The 18,545-nt window shown below is 42.3% G+C and overlaps 1 protein-coding gene across 4 annotated transcripts in view; it reads right to left on the bottom strand.

Moving 5' to 3' along the window:
- Positions 1–18,545, bottom strand: part of DPP6 (dipeptidyl peptidase like 6) — a 571,473-nt gene that overhangs the window by 111,833 nt on the left and 441,095 nt on the right. For all 4 annotated transcript variants that reach the window (XM_080383697.1, XM_080383699.1, XM_080383696.1 and 1 more), the window contains exon 6: positions 15,002–15,054. In XM_080383697.1, the coding sequence (XP_080239823.1) occupies positions 15,002–15,054 (53 nt within the window). The remainder of the gene's footprint in view (positions 1–15,001; positions 15,055–18,545) is intronic.

Here is an 18,545-nt window from a genome sequence, read left to right as displayed (position 1 = left end):
TCAGCTGTTCCCGTTAAGACTCAATCTCTTTGGTTGGCTGTCTTTATTATCTTAACAGAGAGTAACCTCTGAGTGCAGAAGGAAGAGAGAAAAATAGTGAATTAAATCAAAACCTCTTATGGGAAGGGAAGAGGGGAAAAAAAAAAAAGTACTTCACTGTCAAATGAACTATCTAGTTCTTGGGTTATTTTACCCATGGTGTGGTGAGAAAAGGAGCAAGACATTACAAGCAGAGGGGGAAATAGAATCCTTAAATAAACAGATTATACAAATTAGAAGAATTTAAACCTGTAATGCTTCAGATAACACAGGCGGAGCTAAGGGACAGACATACCAATTACAGCCAATAATTCAGAGCAGAGCCCAGACAAGTCCTGTCAGTTCTGCTCACTGTATCATCTTTTAGAAGAGGAAAACTCTAACACGATGAGAAATGCTGCATAAACCAGCTTTGGTAGCTAATAAGGCAGAAGGAATAGCACTGCATTCGATCTACCAGCAAAGAGCTCTGCTGCAGACAAAAAAGCTAAGTCATCTTCCTTTCTCTGGTAGGGCTGACGAAAAACAGAATTGCATCTCCTGAATTCCTTCTTAAGTTGTTCAGAATGGCTGGAAAACTTCTTTTGTAGCAAAATCTTGTTTGTTTGCCTTGAAACCTTTTGATAAATAATGCGGGTAGAAAGGCTGACTGATGGAATTGCACATTGTCTGGAGGTGCCTGATTTACAAACCTCGTTATCATAAACTGCCCCGATATTCATCACATAACAGAATGCACGTCCAGGTTGTGATGCAGCCCAATGGAGGCAGGCGTAGCCAGGCAGCCATCCTTGTGCTGGGAGCTATTTTCTACCACAGGCTAAGAAAGCAGTCCAAGATCCTAATTTCTCCCCTCTAAACACTCCTGAGAGATGGACATTCTCCTCCTGGTAGATTTTGGCTTGTTCCTCATCTCTTCTGAAGAGAATCCTCTTCCTTAGAGTAGCAGCATTCACTCCCTCACCTGCAGGAAACTTCAGCCTGATGCACAAGGGGACCGAGAAGGCATCCCTCCTTGCCAAGCTTGATCCAGCAGGCTTCAGAGAAACTGCAGGAATGATCTGCAGATGGGATCTGTTAGCAGTAGCCAGGGGAGACCAGGCTGTCAGCAAGCCTGACAGTGGCATGAAAAGAGAGTTCACCTACTTGTGAACCTTACCATGAAAGACCAGATTCCTACACGCTTACTTGGGCTACATTGGGTGCATGGTCTGTGGCGGAGTATGTGTGGACTCCCTCCCTGGCAGATCCAAGCAACCCCTTTACAAACCCATTATATCACCTACAGAGAGAAGAGGAGGAGTTGTCTACACAGCTGCTCTAGGCAGGATGGCCATAACCCTCTACTGCTCTTCCCCCGAAGGCTCCCAGTGATCCACAAACTGAAAAGCCGTTTGGAGAGCAGCTATCAAACACATTTCCAATTATCTCATACTATTCTGGACCTTTAACTCTCCTTGGTAAAAATCCCTTAAGGGACTCAGAGCAAATGCACACCTGTTCCGCGGGAGCACTCGTCCAGTTTCCAAGTGCTGCATAAACGGGATCTCACGCCAGTCAGCTCCTTCTGGGAGGTATGTTATTGCTGATAAGCTATAGTCCTCAACAGCTACATCCTTCCTTCTCCTTCAAAACAGCCTGCTTAGAATTCCCCTGTATTTTTTTTTTTTATTGAATCAATCAATATCATGGGTCATCTCAGCCTCTCCAAAGAGCCAGTGCTCCTCACAGACCCTCATAATTAGGGCTTGTTTGGATCTGAGCCTTCCCCTTGTGAGCTCATTTGTGCTGGATGCTGGCTTGCAAACGGGCTGTTCGGAAGGCAGCCTGGGCATCTCCTGTTACTGGTTTGCATGAAGAACCAGATTCACTGCATCCTCCCACCATCTTCACTATTTCCTTACGGAAAAGAACCTTAATCTTCATTTCCAGCCAAAGAAACGGCAGGACCTTGTTAAAGGGTTGTGTTATTTCTTTCCTCTCTTAAAATGATTGATTTTTAAAGCCCAGGAAAGAAGGGAATAATAATGTTGTTTTATGCCAGACAGAAGATGGAGCAGGTGCTGTATAAACTCTCCCGTGTTAAGACGACGTTGTCTGGACCAGAGGCTGACAAATTGCTTCAGACACAGGCATGATTTCAGCACAATGTTCAAAAAACATTACTGAAGTAGTAAACTGTTACATTTGCTCATGTCAATGAAGCTTTCTGCCAAAATGTCTTCCCTTAAAATTTCTGAATAAGGAAAATTTCTGACTGCAATTAGCATGCTGTCTGCCAAATCATTTTTGCTTGTAATTTAGATCGGAACAATAAAAAAATCTTATCAATCATATCAGGTTGCCTGGTTTTGACCTTAAAAAGACACTATGATTAATGAGGAACTATTTTAAAGAAACTGTTTCTTTTTTTTTTATTTTTCCTGAAAATTTTACATCTGTGTTCCCTCTTCTGACATTTTCTGCTGTTCTAAAGAAGACCAATTTCCCTCAGGGACTTCACGGCACTGAGTCTCCCCCTGAGCACAAACATGACAAACTGTTCTATATTAAGTTCTTCAAAAGCAACTTAAAAAAACAATAGACATTTTCCACTGTAATTGAGGGACAGCTTCCTTTTACTTCAAGAAAAATATTTTGCAATGCCAGACTGAAAAATTCTGAAGCTGAACAAGCAGTTGAAGTCTGTGGTATGATATACGCTGTTCTTTTAGGGTCTGTTTTAATAACTTTTAATTTTAATTTCAAATACAGAACAACAGGTTTTGTATGGAAATTATTTGCACATGCTGCCAATGTGAGCAAACATACAGTAGTTTGCACCAAGGGCTGCTGACATGCCCATTCTCCAAACAAATAACCCAAACTATGCATATAAGCTGGAGCCAGTTTTTAAGGAAAACTTCAAACCTCCTTGCTTAACTATGCCATAATTTTGGAAAATATAAAAAAGTATATTAAGATTTCTGTAGTATATGCAAAGAACCTGGAGAAATAAAGACAGTTATAAAAAAAAAAGTGTGGGGAAGGCAGAAATATCCCTTTTTGTTATTTGCATCAAGCCAGCACTGAATATTTTGAAAGACAACAGCCCTAAGCACATCAGCTCACAGTACTTTAAGCATTTTTCATGGTTAACTATAAAAAGTATCTATCTGTCTAAATTATCTGCCTCAGCACCAGAACTCGGTGTCTTCATGTCTACATCTAATAGCGTAAAATCAGACAGCAGCTTAGACAATTTCTTCTTCCTTAGAAAGAAGAAAATAAACAAAGAGTTACAAACTACCAAGTAGAGAAGAAACTGGAAGGGTTATAAAGAACTGGAAATAATATTTAAAAGTTTTTGCTGCATGTTGGAAAAAAAAGCACACTGAAGAAAATTTGAAAAATGAAATAAAAGTATGTAAAACACTTGTTCAGAAATGTACAAAGAATCATAGATAAGGAATTGGAGAAAGATTTCCAAGAAGCAGGAATGCCATTTCTTGAGAAGCAAAAATGCATTCTTAAATGATTAAATGACTTGTTTACTTAAGTATTCACCAAGGAGAAAAGGAGACAGGTGCCATTAAGAAAATTCCTTCCCAGGAGAGACACAGCTCTGCAGAGACTCCCAGTGAGATAGAATAAAATATAATACCAATGGGGATCAAAGACTTGCCAGAACAGATAGTCAAGAAATCAGACTGTCAGAAGATGCAACTAAAAGAATCCTCCTGGAATTCTAATAAAAGTGCTTAAATGGATGGGGAAGGCTTTTCCATTCATCTAAGCTTGTCCGCTATAAAATATTTAATGCACACGCATACACATATTTTCCTGACAGAACTTTTCAGTGAACAAAAGTAGAAGGAGGTAATGGAAGTAATTTGAACTTATTAATTTCATCCACAGATACACATCAGATCATTCAGCTGCCCTTGAAAACAACTGAACTCACCAACAATTTGTCCAAGATGAATGAATTCTATGGATTTAGAGCATAAAAGGCAAAAAGCAAGGGAATCTAAAACATTTGACCCTAATTTGGCAATCCAGTCAGATTCAAGCCAACAACATGAGCTCAGAGGTGGTTTTGATTATAGTCTGTGTCTGTAAAGCATCCATCAATGTAAGAGCTGGCAGTGGGGCTGCAAAATCTTGCACAATACTAATACCACTTTAAAATCAATCACTTGTCAGAAAAGAAGCCACTGACATCCATTGGGTATTATGTAAAATGATGGCACAGGCTTGCCTCTCTGGTGAAGATCTGCAAAAACTTATTTAAAAACGCATTGGAGACTAGGACATGGCTAGGAGTCCTGGTAATGCAGGCTGGAGGACTGCAAGCCATTGATCAAAATCTCTAGGTTTCCCTGAGTAAGCAAACACTGGAAATGGTCCTTAGATACCGGCAGCATTACTTTTTAAGTGATGACATTATCACGTTTCTCATGTGACCCCTCTAAATCGTGGATGACAGAATGAATTTTTACTGCATTTTTTTAAAAGAACTTTTGTTCCTGGAGTCATATTTTGTCTCCTAAACAGACAATGAGAGGTGATAGCACTCAGGTGATAAACACAACAACTTAAAAGTAATTTTCTCTTACTCATGTAATTTTCTCCTTACTCTGTCGAGGTTTCTCAGCCAACTCTGATCTCAGAGCTACTCAAGGCATGAGCTAAGGTAATGCATTTATCAGGACTTCAAGTCTACTTATCTACAACAGAGGAAGAGAAAAATGAGAAACTACATATTTGAATGCTATCAAGAAGGCTAGTCAGGATTACAGCTAGCCAAGGATCAGTTATCCAAAATACAGGCAAAAAAATACAGGTTGAAAAAAGCAACTCAGTAAGCACCGAGATGTTTAAAAATGCACTAGTAATAGCTTAACAATGGTGATTCTGGGATGAATGTACATGGCTCTTCAGAGCAACTCTGCTAGTCTCCAGGAAAGGATGTTTGTGATGAAACCTTAACATTTCCATCCAGCTGACCTTGTCTGACTTCTAAGCCCTAATAACAATATAGCACCATGATGTGATGCCTGCAGAGAGCAATATGGGATTATTAGTACCTAAAATGAGATACAGCTGTGATCTCCTGCTACCAGAGCCAGCAGAAGTACCTAGTTACAGTCAGACTTCACTGGATGCTAGGTCACACTTTTAATTGGGGCAAGAGATTGATTCTTGGGCTTGTGCTCTAAACTAATCTAAAGGTTTGTGCTACTGGGTTTTAGAAAAAATCAGAATGACTCAGTATTCTCTGTATCTTTGAAAACTAAGAGTCTTTGAGCAAATCCTGTTTTTTCTCATGTCAACAGGATAAGGAGTTCCTGGAGGTTTGTGCATAGGTTCTCACGAATATCGAAACATAGTACTCTTCTAAACAGCCTGTCCCCACATAGACCGTGTCCTCATTAGTTAAAATCAACAAGGCATACACTTAACAGAGCCATTATTTCCATTTCTTATCAACAGTGATATGATCACTTTTAAGGAATAACACGATTAGCCTGATTTCAGATACAGTTTAAAAGTGGATTCTAAAATACTCTCCTTATCTAAAGGACTAAAGTACCGCTCTAGTCCTACGTCTCTGCCCCATAACAGAGATGTATAAACCTCAAGTATACACACAAGAGGAAATGCTTGCATTTGAAATGGGGCGTAACTTTTGCCTTCACAACTCTGCATCTGGATGGTCCTTTCACTCCTCTACCTCCTTCTCATGCATGACATGGGAAAACAACCTTTTCTATTCTTGTTCTTAAATTTGCAGTGGAGCATTCAATAAACAGAGGGTTAGGGTAAGGGACGAAGAGACGTTAGGGCTGGTGTAACACGGCCTGGGCTATCAGCCTGGAATTATCTCACTTTTGCCATAGAGACTTTCTCAGTGGTTACTGCACCAACGAAAGCCCTGGCTGTAGCATCCTTTCTCCACCCAAAGGTCCTTTTTTGCATTTCCTTATGTTTCCCATTCCCTTCTTCCCTGTATGTTCTGAGCTCTCCAGGGAGGCAGGATGCCTATTTTTGGGTTACAAGACATTTTCAGCCTATTACATTTGGTTAGTGCCTACCTGTGAAGTGGTCACAGAAGCAGGTAGCAAGGACGAAAGGGAACCCCAGGACATTGCTGAGGCACACAAGTGTTATGGCACAGACAGTTACACATACCTCAGAGGTGGGGCACCCATCACTATATAGCCCTCAGCAACTGGGCACAGGTTCCTTTACAGCCCTCACTATATAACCTCAGCCCAGGCCCCATTAAACCCCACAACAGCAAGGAAATGCCCATAATCTTGCAGGTTCAGGCCCTCAAAACTAGCTTTTTTTTTTTTTTTTTCCAGTGCTCACAAAAAAATGTATCTGTGTTTTGTAACATGCAGTACACACTCTTTTTGCTGTGTAATCAAACAACAATGCAGTAGTTGAAGTAGGCTGAAAGAGCTTATCACCCAACCACAGCAACAAATAATCAAGGTCCAGGCTGCAGGATGTAGCGATGTAGTGATGGGGCAAAACCAGCCCCCTGGGAGATGCATGTTTCTTGTTCCTGTTTTGGTGGAAAACCCCACAGAATCTTGAATATTAGGACAAAAATACAAACAAAAATATCCCCATCCCCACTATGAACATCCCTACATAGTATGAAATCCCCACATACAGAACAATTTTATTTCTAGGAAAGCGATGCATGGGAACAGCAATTGTACAGGCTGTGGTTAATTGCCTATTCAGCACTATGCACCATCATTTTACACATTCTCTTTCCTCCACCTTTATTTCCCTTTTCTGTCAAAACTCTATGTACTAACTCAACCCTGTTGAGAATGAATAAGTAGGAAAACCCATGCCAACGTGCAAAGTTTTGGTGGTGGTCAGTGTGGGGATGTGTGTGTACCCTGCAGCAGTGTCTACGGTTTGGGGCTGACTGCAGCCTGAGGACCAGAGGAGGTTCATTCGCACTGACACACGCAGCCATTTCCAAATCCAGAGAAGTTTCTCACCAGCAAAGCATATTTTATTCAAGAACAGAATTTAATAGGTGCCCTGCCTCCATTTCAGGGGGTACTGCCTCAGACAAACACTATGGGAGAGTTTGCTTCAAACCTTTTGTCTTTCTGTTTTTTTTCCCCCTGATGAGCCATAAGCTATTGACCTTTTCTGTAACATAAGGAGGTGGTTGCTGGGCTTTTCTCTGCTAAACTGCTAACATCTGCATCTAGCTATTAATTACCCGAGATTTTTTTTTTTTCAGTCTCAGCAGTCGTTACTGTAACCCTTAATATCAAATCCTCCCATCAGGGGACTACTCATTATTATCACTATACATGGTTTCTAAGGTGTCCACCCACATCACAGCTGATTCTGGAAGAGAGAAGCGTGTGGTAAGAATTGCTTTGCCTACACAGGAAAGGAACTTTTCATATAAAAAATGCTATGGAGTGACCAACATGGGCGAGCAAATGGCAAATCCCCCAGGGAAATGATACGGTGCTAAGCTGCTGAAGTGGATTTCCTCCCACCAGCACAGCTGAGTCCTGCCTGAACTGCCTTCCAAGGCTGAGCTGCTTTCAGCCTGCCACTGCCTGGAAGTGAGTGATGCTCAAATAATGGCTTTGCTTAATAAAATGCTGGCTCTTTCTTTTTTAAAGAGGTACAAAATGTATTCGCAAGCAATAAGCCAGTATGTGATTTAACCACTGTTCCAGTGATTTACAGAATATTTAATTCAGATCATTATAAAAAGCAAGAAGCTCAACAGCTCCATCAGGGTTGAGCCAAATGCCAGTAAACTCAACTGAAATATTCCTATCCACTTCAGAGGATTTAAGGTCAGGCTTCACAATCAAGCTATCAAGTTTACCTGTTCCAAGGGCTACACCACACTATGCAGCAAAGGTGCCTTAATTAACTCTACAAGCTCTCTCAAAAAGACGATAAAAACTATGGAATAACAATCCTTAAACAGGGAGGAAAGAGAAGAACTAGCAACGGCAGATTCTTTACAAACTGCAGAATATGTTTTTCTACTTATTTAACAAACTTCACGTTGTTCTTTGGTTTTACATACCTTTTTATAAGGGCTTGTTTCAACCTCTATATATCATTGTTGGGTGAAAATATTAAGTTCCTCTAAGTAAAATGTAATTAGCTGAGAACAGACTATTAATTACAATACTTTTTCTTCTAAAATGTGGGCTCTAGTAGAAGTTTATTAATGTTAAAGAGTGAAATTGTGCAGCACTCTATAGTAATTATCGCTTATCCCCTCTGTTGGGTATTTCTCCCCTTGCTCTGCAGGTGGGGACACTGAGGCACAGGAAGTCTCTTTAATGCTACAGAGAAGGGGCATAACAGGCAAAATAAGATAAAATAGAATGGTCTTGGTCAGACAGATGTCTGGAGCAGATCCAGTTCCCTGAAGTTTTTAAAACATGACTTTAAATAATGAAACATGTATTCCTCTTACTGTGAACATGGAAATGGGAGCATGTGCAAAGAAAACCTTGTTGTCTTTCAAAATATTCTACAATAGGGTATGCACAAATCTGATTAAGTTTTCTTTAAATAACTTTAACCTCTTTCCATCCAGTAGCTTGCATAAAAGGAGGAGACAGGCACATTAGTGACAGCACTGCAGACAAGTCTACAGACATGACTTTAAAAATCTACTCGAGTGAAGCATGGGCACAGCTCCTCCTCCTGTTATTGCTATTGTGGGTCTCCAGTGTGGATTCTGCACTCATTCCACTCATAGGACTTCTCTTGAGGTTACTGGGAGTTCAGTGTGGGCAATGCCTGCAGGATTTTACAGGTCCTCAGCAATGCAGACGGCTCAGCTCTGTGACTGCTCCTCTGATCTACTTACCACGTTCCTCTCACTACACCGTATAAATTTGGGAAGAAACATGGATGCCACTTAGAAGTAACTTGTGAAGTAACTCCTTCCTTCCCATACACAAAACCAATGAGGAGTGGGAATAACTGATTTTCTCTCTGATCCCTATAAGCATGCCTGGAAGCTCCCATTGACGTGCCCCAGCTGGATGTGCTAACACTGTGCTGAGAGCTCACACCGGGGGGTCAGCACTAACCCCTGCCACTGAGCTGTGCTCAGAGGGAAACAGCTCATGCAGAACTGGATGAACACTATGAGGTCTGAGGAAACGGATGTTTTATTTTGGGGAATGCAAACACCACAGAGAAGTGTAAAAAAGTATAAGATTTCTGCTGGCCCAGCAAAACCTTAAAACATAGAGGTACCCCCTCAGCTGTTAATCTAAAATTAGCTCTTGCTTAGGACCTAGATCAAACCAGTGGTCCAGCAGCACGTACGGGTGTGAAATGGCTTTAACACTGGTGAGGGAAATCCTGCAACAAGGTCAGAGAAATGCTCTGGCCGGTCAGAGCCTGACCATAAAAACCCTAAACAAACTAAGCTTCTTCCTTTCTTTCAGTGAAGGATGCGAATGACTACGCTCATCCATACTGGACTCAGCAGGAGCAACATTATTAAAACCCACGAAAGAATAAAACAATTTTCAGTGACTGGATTTCATAAGTTGGCTGTTGTCTACATTGTATTACTAAATTTTTATTTTCCAAAATAAGGAACAAATAATCCTAGGAAATAACTGCATATGATATTTGTGTCCCACATTCTCCCAGCACCTTGCATGAGAGCATCCTGTTCCGCTTCTAGACCTGCAGATGCTCTCGCAGCACCGATAAATTACAACTGGCTGGCAATTACGATGCGGCAAGTGCAAAACTTGGGCGGGGGGGTCTGGGAGGAGCTTTGCAAAAATATTTCTTATAGAATTAAGCAGTCACCGGAGAGCCGAGGGGGCGATGTGGTGGCAGAGCCCACGGGCAGCCAGCGCAGGGGCTGGTTCCACCAGGTGGCAGCCGGCGCCAGCGGCTGGGTTGGGCGCGCAGCTGGAGGGACACGCGGGGTGACCGGCAGCAAAGCTGAGCCGAACATGACCCCGCTGCACCCCTCAGCACAGGAAAATGGGAACTGCGGGCCTCAGCCGGCTCCCCCGGTGAAAACTGGAAACTATGGGCTGTTGAAAACGGAAGGTAAACGTGGCAAGCACGGTAGGGGGTTTCTACCCCAAGTTTAGCAAGAGGCAGTCAGAAGGCTGAAGTAAGAAAAAAAACGGAGGAGAAATGAAATCTGTGCAGTAAGTACCCCTGCAGAGATATTCACTCTTTCTCCTACCTTGGGTTTATTTAAATTTTTAGACTAGATGCTTGGAGTCTATGTCATTGGCATGTATTAGTTGCCCTGTAGAGAGTCAAACTGTGCTGCTGCTCCTCATGCGGGGAGTTTACTTCCACAATAGCTTCAGAAAAAAGCGTTGCAGTCCTGCATCCTGTATAAAATAACATTTTCAAACGTCTGTTTTAAGGACATGCCCAAATTGGCTTGTCAAACTTATGGAGAGCTCAGAATGAAACTTGGAAAATGCTGGTACAAGCCCCTTTTGACTTCAAACAAAGCCTGAACCTGGGAATTCTGCAGAACACAGTGAAAATAATTAGAAATTTCCCTTTAAAAAGCAATTTATGCTGGCAGATTAACGTCACATTATTTAAAAAGTGATGCCACAGATTAGATTAATTCGCTTACTTACTAGTTAGTCTCAGCAGGGGTTAGCAGGGGCATGAGTGGGTACAAAGTCTGTACTGTCTGGCCTTCCTGATGAGGCAGATCATAGCTGAGATGAGGAACAGGGTAGGAAGGGCACCAGGAAAGCCACACTGTCACAGCCTGTTTCCAGGAGTGTTTAATGAGCAGGAGGGATATTGCAGAGGGGAGTGAGTTTGTTCACCAGCAGCCACTGCCTTGGCTGCTGGTTTGGAAGTACGCTGAGGCACCACTGGCACACACTGATGGGGTGGAAAGCTGGTGCCTACTTGCAGAAGATGACTAATGCAGGAAAACAGTTTTTACAAATGGCAAAGGAGCTGTTGCTCAGTGCCAAGAACTTTTGTCACTCATGTGGAAGGCAAGGATGCTGCCTTTGAGTTGCAAATTCGTCATCACCAAAGGACCTGGAATATCAAACTGAACTGAACCTTGTGCTGTGTCAGTGTGCTTGGTCTGCCCTCAAGAATCTTCATCCACACATATCCATCACACCAATGTTCCTGTCCTAAATATGAAATACGTGAAGAGATTTTTAGTCCTTCATTCAACAGAGGCTGCACTTTCAGTTGAAGTATTTCATCACCTGTTACATCATGTTCAACTGCTACACCTGTCCTCTCTCTCAATGCACCACCCTAAAATACATGCAGAACTCCAAACGAACAATAAATGCCCACATTCCAGGGAAATAGTAATGTGCCACCCTTTCCACCACGCACATGCCCTGTGACTACCCAAAACATCAATGCAATTGCTACTGTACAATATGGTTTGCAATACCTCTGTAAGTGTGGCATATGAAGGCACAGACCCCAAGTGAGATCCTTTACTGCCCACATAAGTGCTGGTTATATACAACCACTTACCCACCCAGGTTCTGCCCTGGAATACAACCAGGTGTAGCAAAGCACCTTTGCAGCCAGCTCACACTCCACCAAGCTGTTTACTCCCTCCATGCTCACCTGAGGAGGCCTCTTCTTCCCTGATACTTAAGCTGGGGGAGGTGGTGGGCTTGCCCCTCGCTGGGAGGCTTTGGGCAGACCCTCATTGCAGACAGGTGTGCACGGGGCTGATCTGCAGGTGAGCTCAGAGAGCCAGATCTAGTGTGAATTGCTTCCTCACTACACTTTAAGGCACAATCACTCTCCAGCCTGGCACCCAGACAAGGAATGAAGCCTTTTCTCAGAAAGGGCCCTTACATATAAGTACCTACAGCCCAAACCACTGTGTAAACCATACCTGTACCAACAGGACACGTAGCAATCCTTCCAGCCCTCCTCCTGCCACTGGTTGCCTGATCCATCACTATTTCACACTGCGGGGACACCAATGCCAGACACACCTGTGTGCCTTCTCGCACCCCCTCACTTTCCAAATCTTGCCCTTATACTGGGTACTTCTCTGACACATCCAGCCCCCCAGCTGCCTGCACCAAACCAAACATGGAGAGCAAAGAGAAACACAGCTGAATGTGCAATATAGTTGAAGCTACGGGGAGCAAGAAGCTGGTTGTCAGGGATGAAAAAGGATGATGAATTAGTAGTAGCAAACTTCCTGGACCACTATATTGTTATTTTTTAGCCTTTCTAATGCCTACTATGTGTGATACTTCTATTTTTTCCACCTTTGTTTTGTCTGGAATAGAACTGTGCTGTCAGTCAAGTGCTTTTGCTCTTAGCCAGGATTACTGCAGATACAAAGCTTATGTGCTCATGCTGAGTGTTCATCCTGGTTTTCTACACCCTTTCAGCCCAGAAGCTAATTTCGGATATATTGCCAGAGAGAAGTTTTGAAAAATTAAATAAAGCCAGTATATTCGAGTATGTGTGTGTGTGTGTGCAAAACCAAAGACCAGATTGAGGCAGGGAAGGAAAGACCGAAGAAGTCTGGAGCACATCACACTGGGAGACCAGAGCTTTGACATGGATGATAGTGAGAAATGTCCTGATTCCCATGTTCTAACTGTACATGGAAACAACTTAACCTCGAGCTTATGATTTTTTGTGGTGAGTCAATCACCAGATACAAGCTGTAGGGAAGCAGGCTGCACAAGCTCCAGGGCTCACAGATTTTAAAACATGTATGTGCCTAGTACAGATGTTTTTGTACAAAGTATTATGTCTCTGTTGCTAAGTAGAAGCCAAAGAAAGTTATTTCAGCTTTTTGTTGTTGTTTGGGGGTGGGATGGAGGATTTTTGGTTTTGGTTTTTTTGTTTCTTTCTGTTGGGTTTTTTGCGTGTGTGTGTATGTACAAGTGTGCTTGTCCTTGAGGAACATCTGAATGTCACTGAAGTTTTTACAAGGAAAAAAAATGCTGAGTGATGTGTTTCTATCTTGCCATTGAATCTGTACTTCTCTACTGCTAAACCCCCTTGTTACTGTACCAAAGACACCGGACTGGAAAGAGGACATAGCCTCAAAAACATAGGTGTTTGTTGCAGTGTCTGACTTTAGGACTTTTGCCTTTAAAATATCATTCCTGTGGTAAACAGTGAGGTTCCCAGGAGTGCCCAGTGGGAAGGCTGCCGAGCCGCTAGACACAGGCATGGTGGGAGCTGCCTACAAAAGCAGTAGGAAACACTGAGCACCCAGGGGTGGCCAGGGTCCTGCCTTCTCTCAGGGGCAGGCGCCTGGCCCGTGGATGCAGAAATCAACAGGACTTTAGGACATGCCCCCGTGTTTTCCTAAGTCAGAGACACAGTAATCCATTTAATACAGTGCTATGGGTAAGAGAGAGTGGGTATAAACTGAAGGGGAAGGTTCAGACTGGATATAAGGACAAACTTTCTCCCCATGAGGACAGTCAGGGGACAGGTTGCCCAGTGAGGCTGTGCAGTCCCCAGCCCTGCAAGTTTTCAAAACTCAGCTGGATAAAGCTCTCAGTAATCTGCTTTTCTAGCCTGTCTATAAACCAGGCAGATTTCTTTAAACTTTGCAGGTTTTGCCATCTATCCCAAGGATCCAAAACATCTACTGCCTGTTTAGCCATAATGTATAGAAGTGACAACTTAGTGAAGAAGTGTAGCAAATACTGAAATTATGTGGTTTGTAACCAGTCATGTGCGATGTTCTACAGAAAGGGCAAAACACAAGTATATTGTCCCTTTATACCATTCCCACACAGTTATCACCAGTATGATACTTCAAAAACACAACCTGGCATCAGCTTCTTGGCTTTTAGCTTTGTGTTATTGACCATGATGTGAGGAATTTTGCTGTGCAACTTACGTATTTCCACTGGTGCTATGGAAATGTCACTCTGAAACACCATATATCATCATATGCCTACACATGTCTTATCAGTATGGTGGCATCCCACCCCTGACCAGTTGGGCCAGTCCTTAAAGTATATATATTTAACAATAGGTATCTTTTAAGGGAAAAGCAGGTAGAACTGTGGGATAAACTCTAGAGAAACAAGACAGATGAGATGAGCTGCAGGGTGATGGAGATGGAGCTGCAGGTGACCTACAATACCACAAAAGTTGAGAAAGGGGGACTAAAAAACCTGCAATTAATAATCAAAGCTAAAGAAGGATCCCTTCATGCTAAATGATGCCTATGTTAAATACTGAACCTACATCAGGACCTCCTGGATAGGGGGACCTAAATGAAGAGGCATTGTGTGATGGAAGTTTATTACTTGCAATGATACATAACCTTCCATGCTACGTGCTTTAGGTAAAGCAATATGCTTTCATTAAGTTTAGAAATGCTGTGTAAAGCCTGTGTGGCATTCTTGCTTGTCTGCACTTACCTCACACTCTCCGAAAAGATAAACTGTAAACCCAAAGGCTCGTAGCTTCAGTGTAATTGTGAGTGCATGTATCTAAGCAGCATTGGGATCCTGGGAACAGACTACTGGTCTATCCGCCTTCAGATGGGATGCTAGAGAGAGCATTTGTATCAAGGGAATCTGCCAAGACACACAAAACTGAAGGGCAATGCCTCAATTCTGACCAAATTTAAGGGACTAAACACCCTCGGATAGATCCTCTGACAGTGCTCTGGGAGGTGGCCAACCACAGCTCTCAGCCAGATGCCAACACATCTATATTCTAGCCAAAAACTTGAAAACCGGAATATGAAATTCATGTAGTCTGACTCCCCGGGGAAGCTGAGTATTTCTGTTTCCAGACTATGTCATCTTTTGTAAAACACACAGCTCAGTGGAGGCTGCAGCTGAATGCCAGACCATTGCAAAGGATTGTCACAGGAAACCATTTTTCACAATATGCATTATTTTGCAGAATTCTTAATGGCTGAGTTCTAAAATGAAGACATTGAAAAATTGCTTACCCATGAGGTATTTTGCTGAGGACATAATATGCCGTATATGAATGCTGATACACCTGCAAAACGAAATTAAGAAACAAAACAAAACAAAAAAAAGAGATTAGTAATTGTCACCTGTGTTAATAGGGCTCCTTTTTCTGCAAAAACAATCTTGCATTTATGGCTAGGGAGCTCTTATAAACATTTCAAAATCTGTAGTAGAAAAGAACAATACAATAATTCACCTAATGCTGTTGTGTGTTCTTTTCATCTTGCACTTTATTACAGTGTTTGGCAAATCGTATACATCCAGATGCTCTGTGTCGTTACCATGACTACCAGGTCTTTGATTAAACTGGGGGCACATGGTCTCTGCAAGGGCTAAATATAGAACAATCATTAATGAGGACACCTTGGTCAGCTGGAGACATTCTCCATCATTATAACTAGACACGACAGGGCTATATGTGTATTTTTTTCTTTATTCCCACATAAATAAAACAGGGAGTGATGCTGGGTGATCTCAGAGGCAGTTGTAAGACCCCTGTCAGTCATCAAATAAAACCTTATTGACTTAGGGTGTAAAGCTGACCTCCCATTTGTTTGATCTGCTAAGTTGCATCTTCATATCAATTTGCACTCTTTGGGCCTTGGGAAGGAAGCATGGCAGGTCATCTCAGAAGGGAGGGTTTATTACTTATTTTCTAAGTAGTAAATAATAATAATAATACTGAGTCAAGGTCAGAGATTTAAGAGTTGGTGATTTTCTACTAGTGACAATGCAACCCCTAACAGTGATCTGTGGTTGCCCAAGGGGAGCAATGCTGAGCAACACAAGAGTCAGGGCACCAGTGTGAAAGGTCTAACTATGAATGACTTTATACACATTTATACAGGCACTCACTCTTCCAACTCTGTCCTGTTACTGTGTGCTACTAAATAAATAAGTCTCCTAACAGTCATTTCATTTGACTTCTACTTACGTTTTAAGCCACTCGCTCTCCAGTGGCTCTCATAAAGCATCCTGTCCCAGAGGATAAAACTTCTTGAATATTTGCTTCACCAATGAAGCCTATCTGATCAAATTGTTTTTCCTAGGTACCTCTGTTTTTGCTCAGCTATATATATATTTTTTTTTTAACTTATGTCAAGAGCCCACGAGATGTTCCGGATGGTGCTGCCAGCCTCAGCAGTGGCCATCCCAAGCACATTGCTAGCATTACAGACAGGTGACCATGACTTACTACCCATCACTCTCAAGGGCAAGCCTGCATAATAGCATCTATAGTAGGCTTACATCTTTTGGAGACACAGTAGAGAGGCAGATCAACACAAGGCACATCATCCTGTAGCTATTAAAAAAACCCTTCTCTCTTACAATTTGAATCCAGACTCTAAATCCTTACACTATTGCATGAACCCCCTGAAAAAAAGCTACCACCAGAGTACAGAGGTAAACCCACTGGATATCTGCCTATGAAGTGCAGAGACTGATACTGGACTGGTGTGATCCCCTTCTTCTCCTTTAAATTCACTCCCTTAGTTACAAGGACATCATCAGGTCAGACCCCAAAACCTTATCTCCTTTCAGGCATCCAGATACATAAAGACTCCTTGAGCCCAGTGAGTCTGTAGTATATGGATATCGGGGAAGCCCCAGCAACACAACTGAATTCACTGCAAACCAGCATTTATTTTACTACAGCTGTTTTTTTGGATCCACCTGTTTCGGATGATGTCAAATGAATTAGCATTATCTCGTCTCCATCCAATCATACCAAAGAGCTCCTGAATCTTACAGTGCTGATATTGGAAACCTGCCTGATGCATGTGGCCTTAGATTTTATTCCAGCTGTGCTGAAGTTCTAAGGCTGCTAAAATTCCTTAAAGAAAATGCACTGGAAGACTAAATTTCTCCACAGAGCTGAAAAACCTAATACCATATTGCCATTAAATACTGGGCAACTTTTGTCTTCAAATATCCCAGTAGTAAGATGTAGAAAATGATGTAGATATATCAGTTGTGATCTGAGGCAAGGACTGGTGTTCAAGGTCACAAGCCATGCTGTGTTGTCAGCTATCAGAGGCAGAAGCCAACCCCCCAGATGAACGTGGACAACTTCAGGGGGAAATAAGGAAATGTGTCAGGCTGGAGAGAAAAGAAACGGCTAGGGAAGTTTCAAGCAGGACATCTGCTGATGTCCCTGCTTGTGGTACAGAGTCCCCACAGCCAAGTTCGAGTGCTCAGAGCTGTCTTAGTGCCATTAATGGAGACTGAGGTAAAACATTTTCTTTGCCAAGACAGTTTAGGAGTGGGGAAGACGTAAGTTGTGGGACTTTCAAAGAACTCCTTTATTTTCTGAACATCATTTGTCATCCTCTTGGGTCTTTGGGCAGACTCTGAAATATCTCACATCAGCTGTTCCTGCAGCATCTAGCCTTCAAAGGCTTGCAGCTGGCAGAGCTCAGTTACAGGAGCAATCCTTTCTCAAATAAATCCTTAAAATCAGTGGGCTTGCTCATGTAAACAACAGCTACTTTTATGAGCAAAGATTTCAGGATTAGACATTTATTTTTATTATAGTTCTTTAGGACAAGAGTACATGCAGCTCAAAAGTCCTCATCCCCACTATTTCAAAACTGTTTGCAAAACACACTGTGAACAATCCTCCTTAGCAGGCAGGAATCCAGGGAAAACATCACTTAATGCCTTTTTGAGAAATGAAATGGCTGCTTTCCTCTTAGATATGAAAATCGAATGAAGTTATGTTAACTTTTCAAGAGGATGACTATGTCTGCTTAATATCTCAACTAAATTTTTGGCTTTTTTGCTGGGGTCGAGCTGACCTAGGCTATTCACTTACCAGTAGGAAAACCCAACACCAGGGAAAAGTGAAGGAAAGAGATAAGCATTTTTCTGAATTCTAAAGCTAAGCCTCAGAAACTGGACAGTGCTTAAAAGTTAGTATTCATTTCATTTAACCTCACTGTTCCTGAGGCTTAGCCTACGAAAATAACGGTATTAACTCCCTCTGCTCCCCTTCTACCCAAGGGGTGCAGTAAAAGCCATTGCACTGATCTGATGCTCTTAGCCCTGATTTTGGCTGGATCCCAGAAGCACACAGCTCCTCTCAGTAGAGAGGCATATTTGAAGGTAGCAAAGTTTTTGGCAAACATTTTGCTCTGTAGACCCTCTGTGCCAAGTCATCACGCCAACATAAGTTAGAACAGGTTTGAGACTTCTCTGAAGGGTTCTAGGTGTTACCAAAATCGGGTTACAAAAGCTCCCATGCCAGCTGTGACCAATGTTGTAAAAGTCATTATAATAAAACCACTGTGCCAGAAACATGCTCCCACTGGGCTTCTCATCCCAGGTCACAGCACAGATCTTGCTTACTTTCAATCTGCATTACATTCTGCAACACGTGTGTGTTTACAATGAAATCACCAAGAGTCTAAGAGACGGATCTATCTGTTTCCACTTGTCTTGGAAAGGCAATTATCTCTCTAAAATTCAGAAAAGTGCAGGACTAATTATATATGACAACACTTTGTTATGAGGCCACTG

Source organism: Falco punctatus, assembly GCF_963210335.1.
Source record: "Falco punctatus genome assembly, chromosome: 4".
In the NCBI taxonomy this organism is placed as follows: Eukaryota; Metazoa; Chordata; class Aves; order Falconiformes; family Falconidae; genus Falco; species Falco punctatus.
Note: the sequence above shows the minus strand (reverse complement) of the source record. Positions and strands in the feature narration are given on the sequence as shown.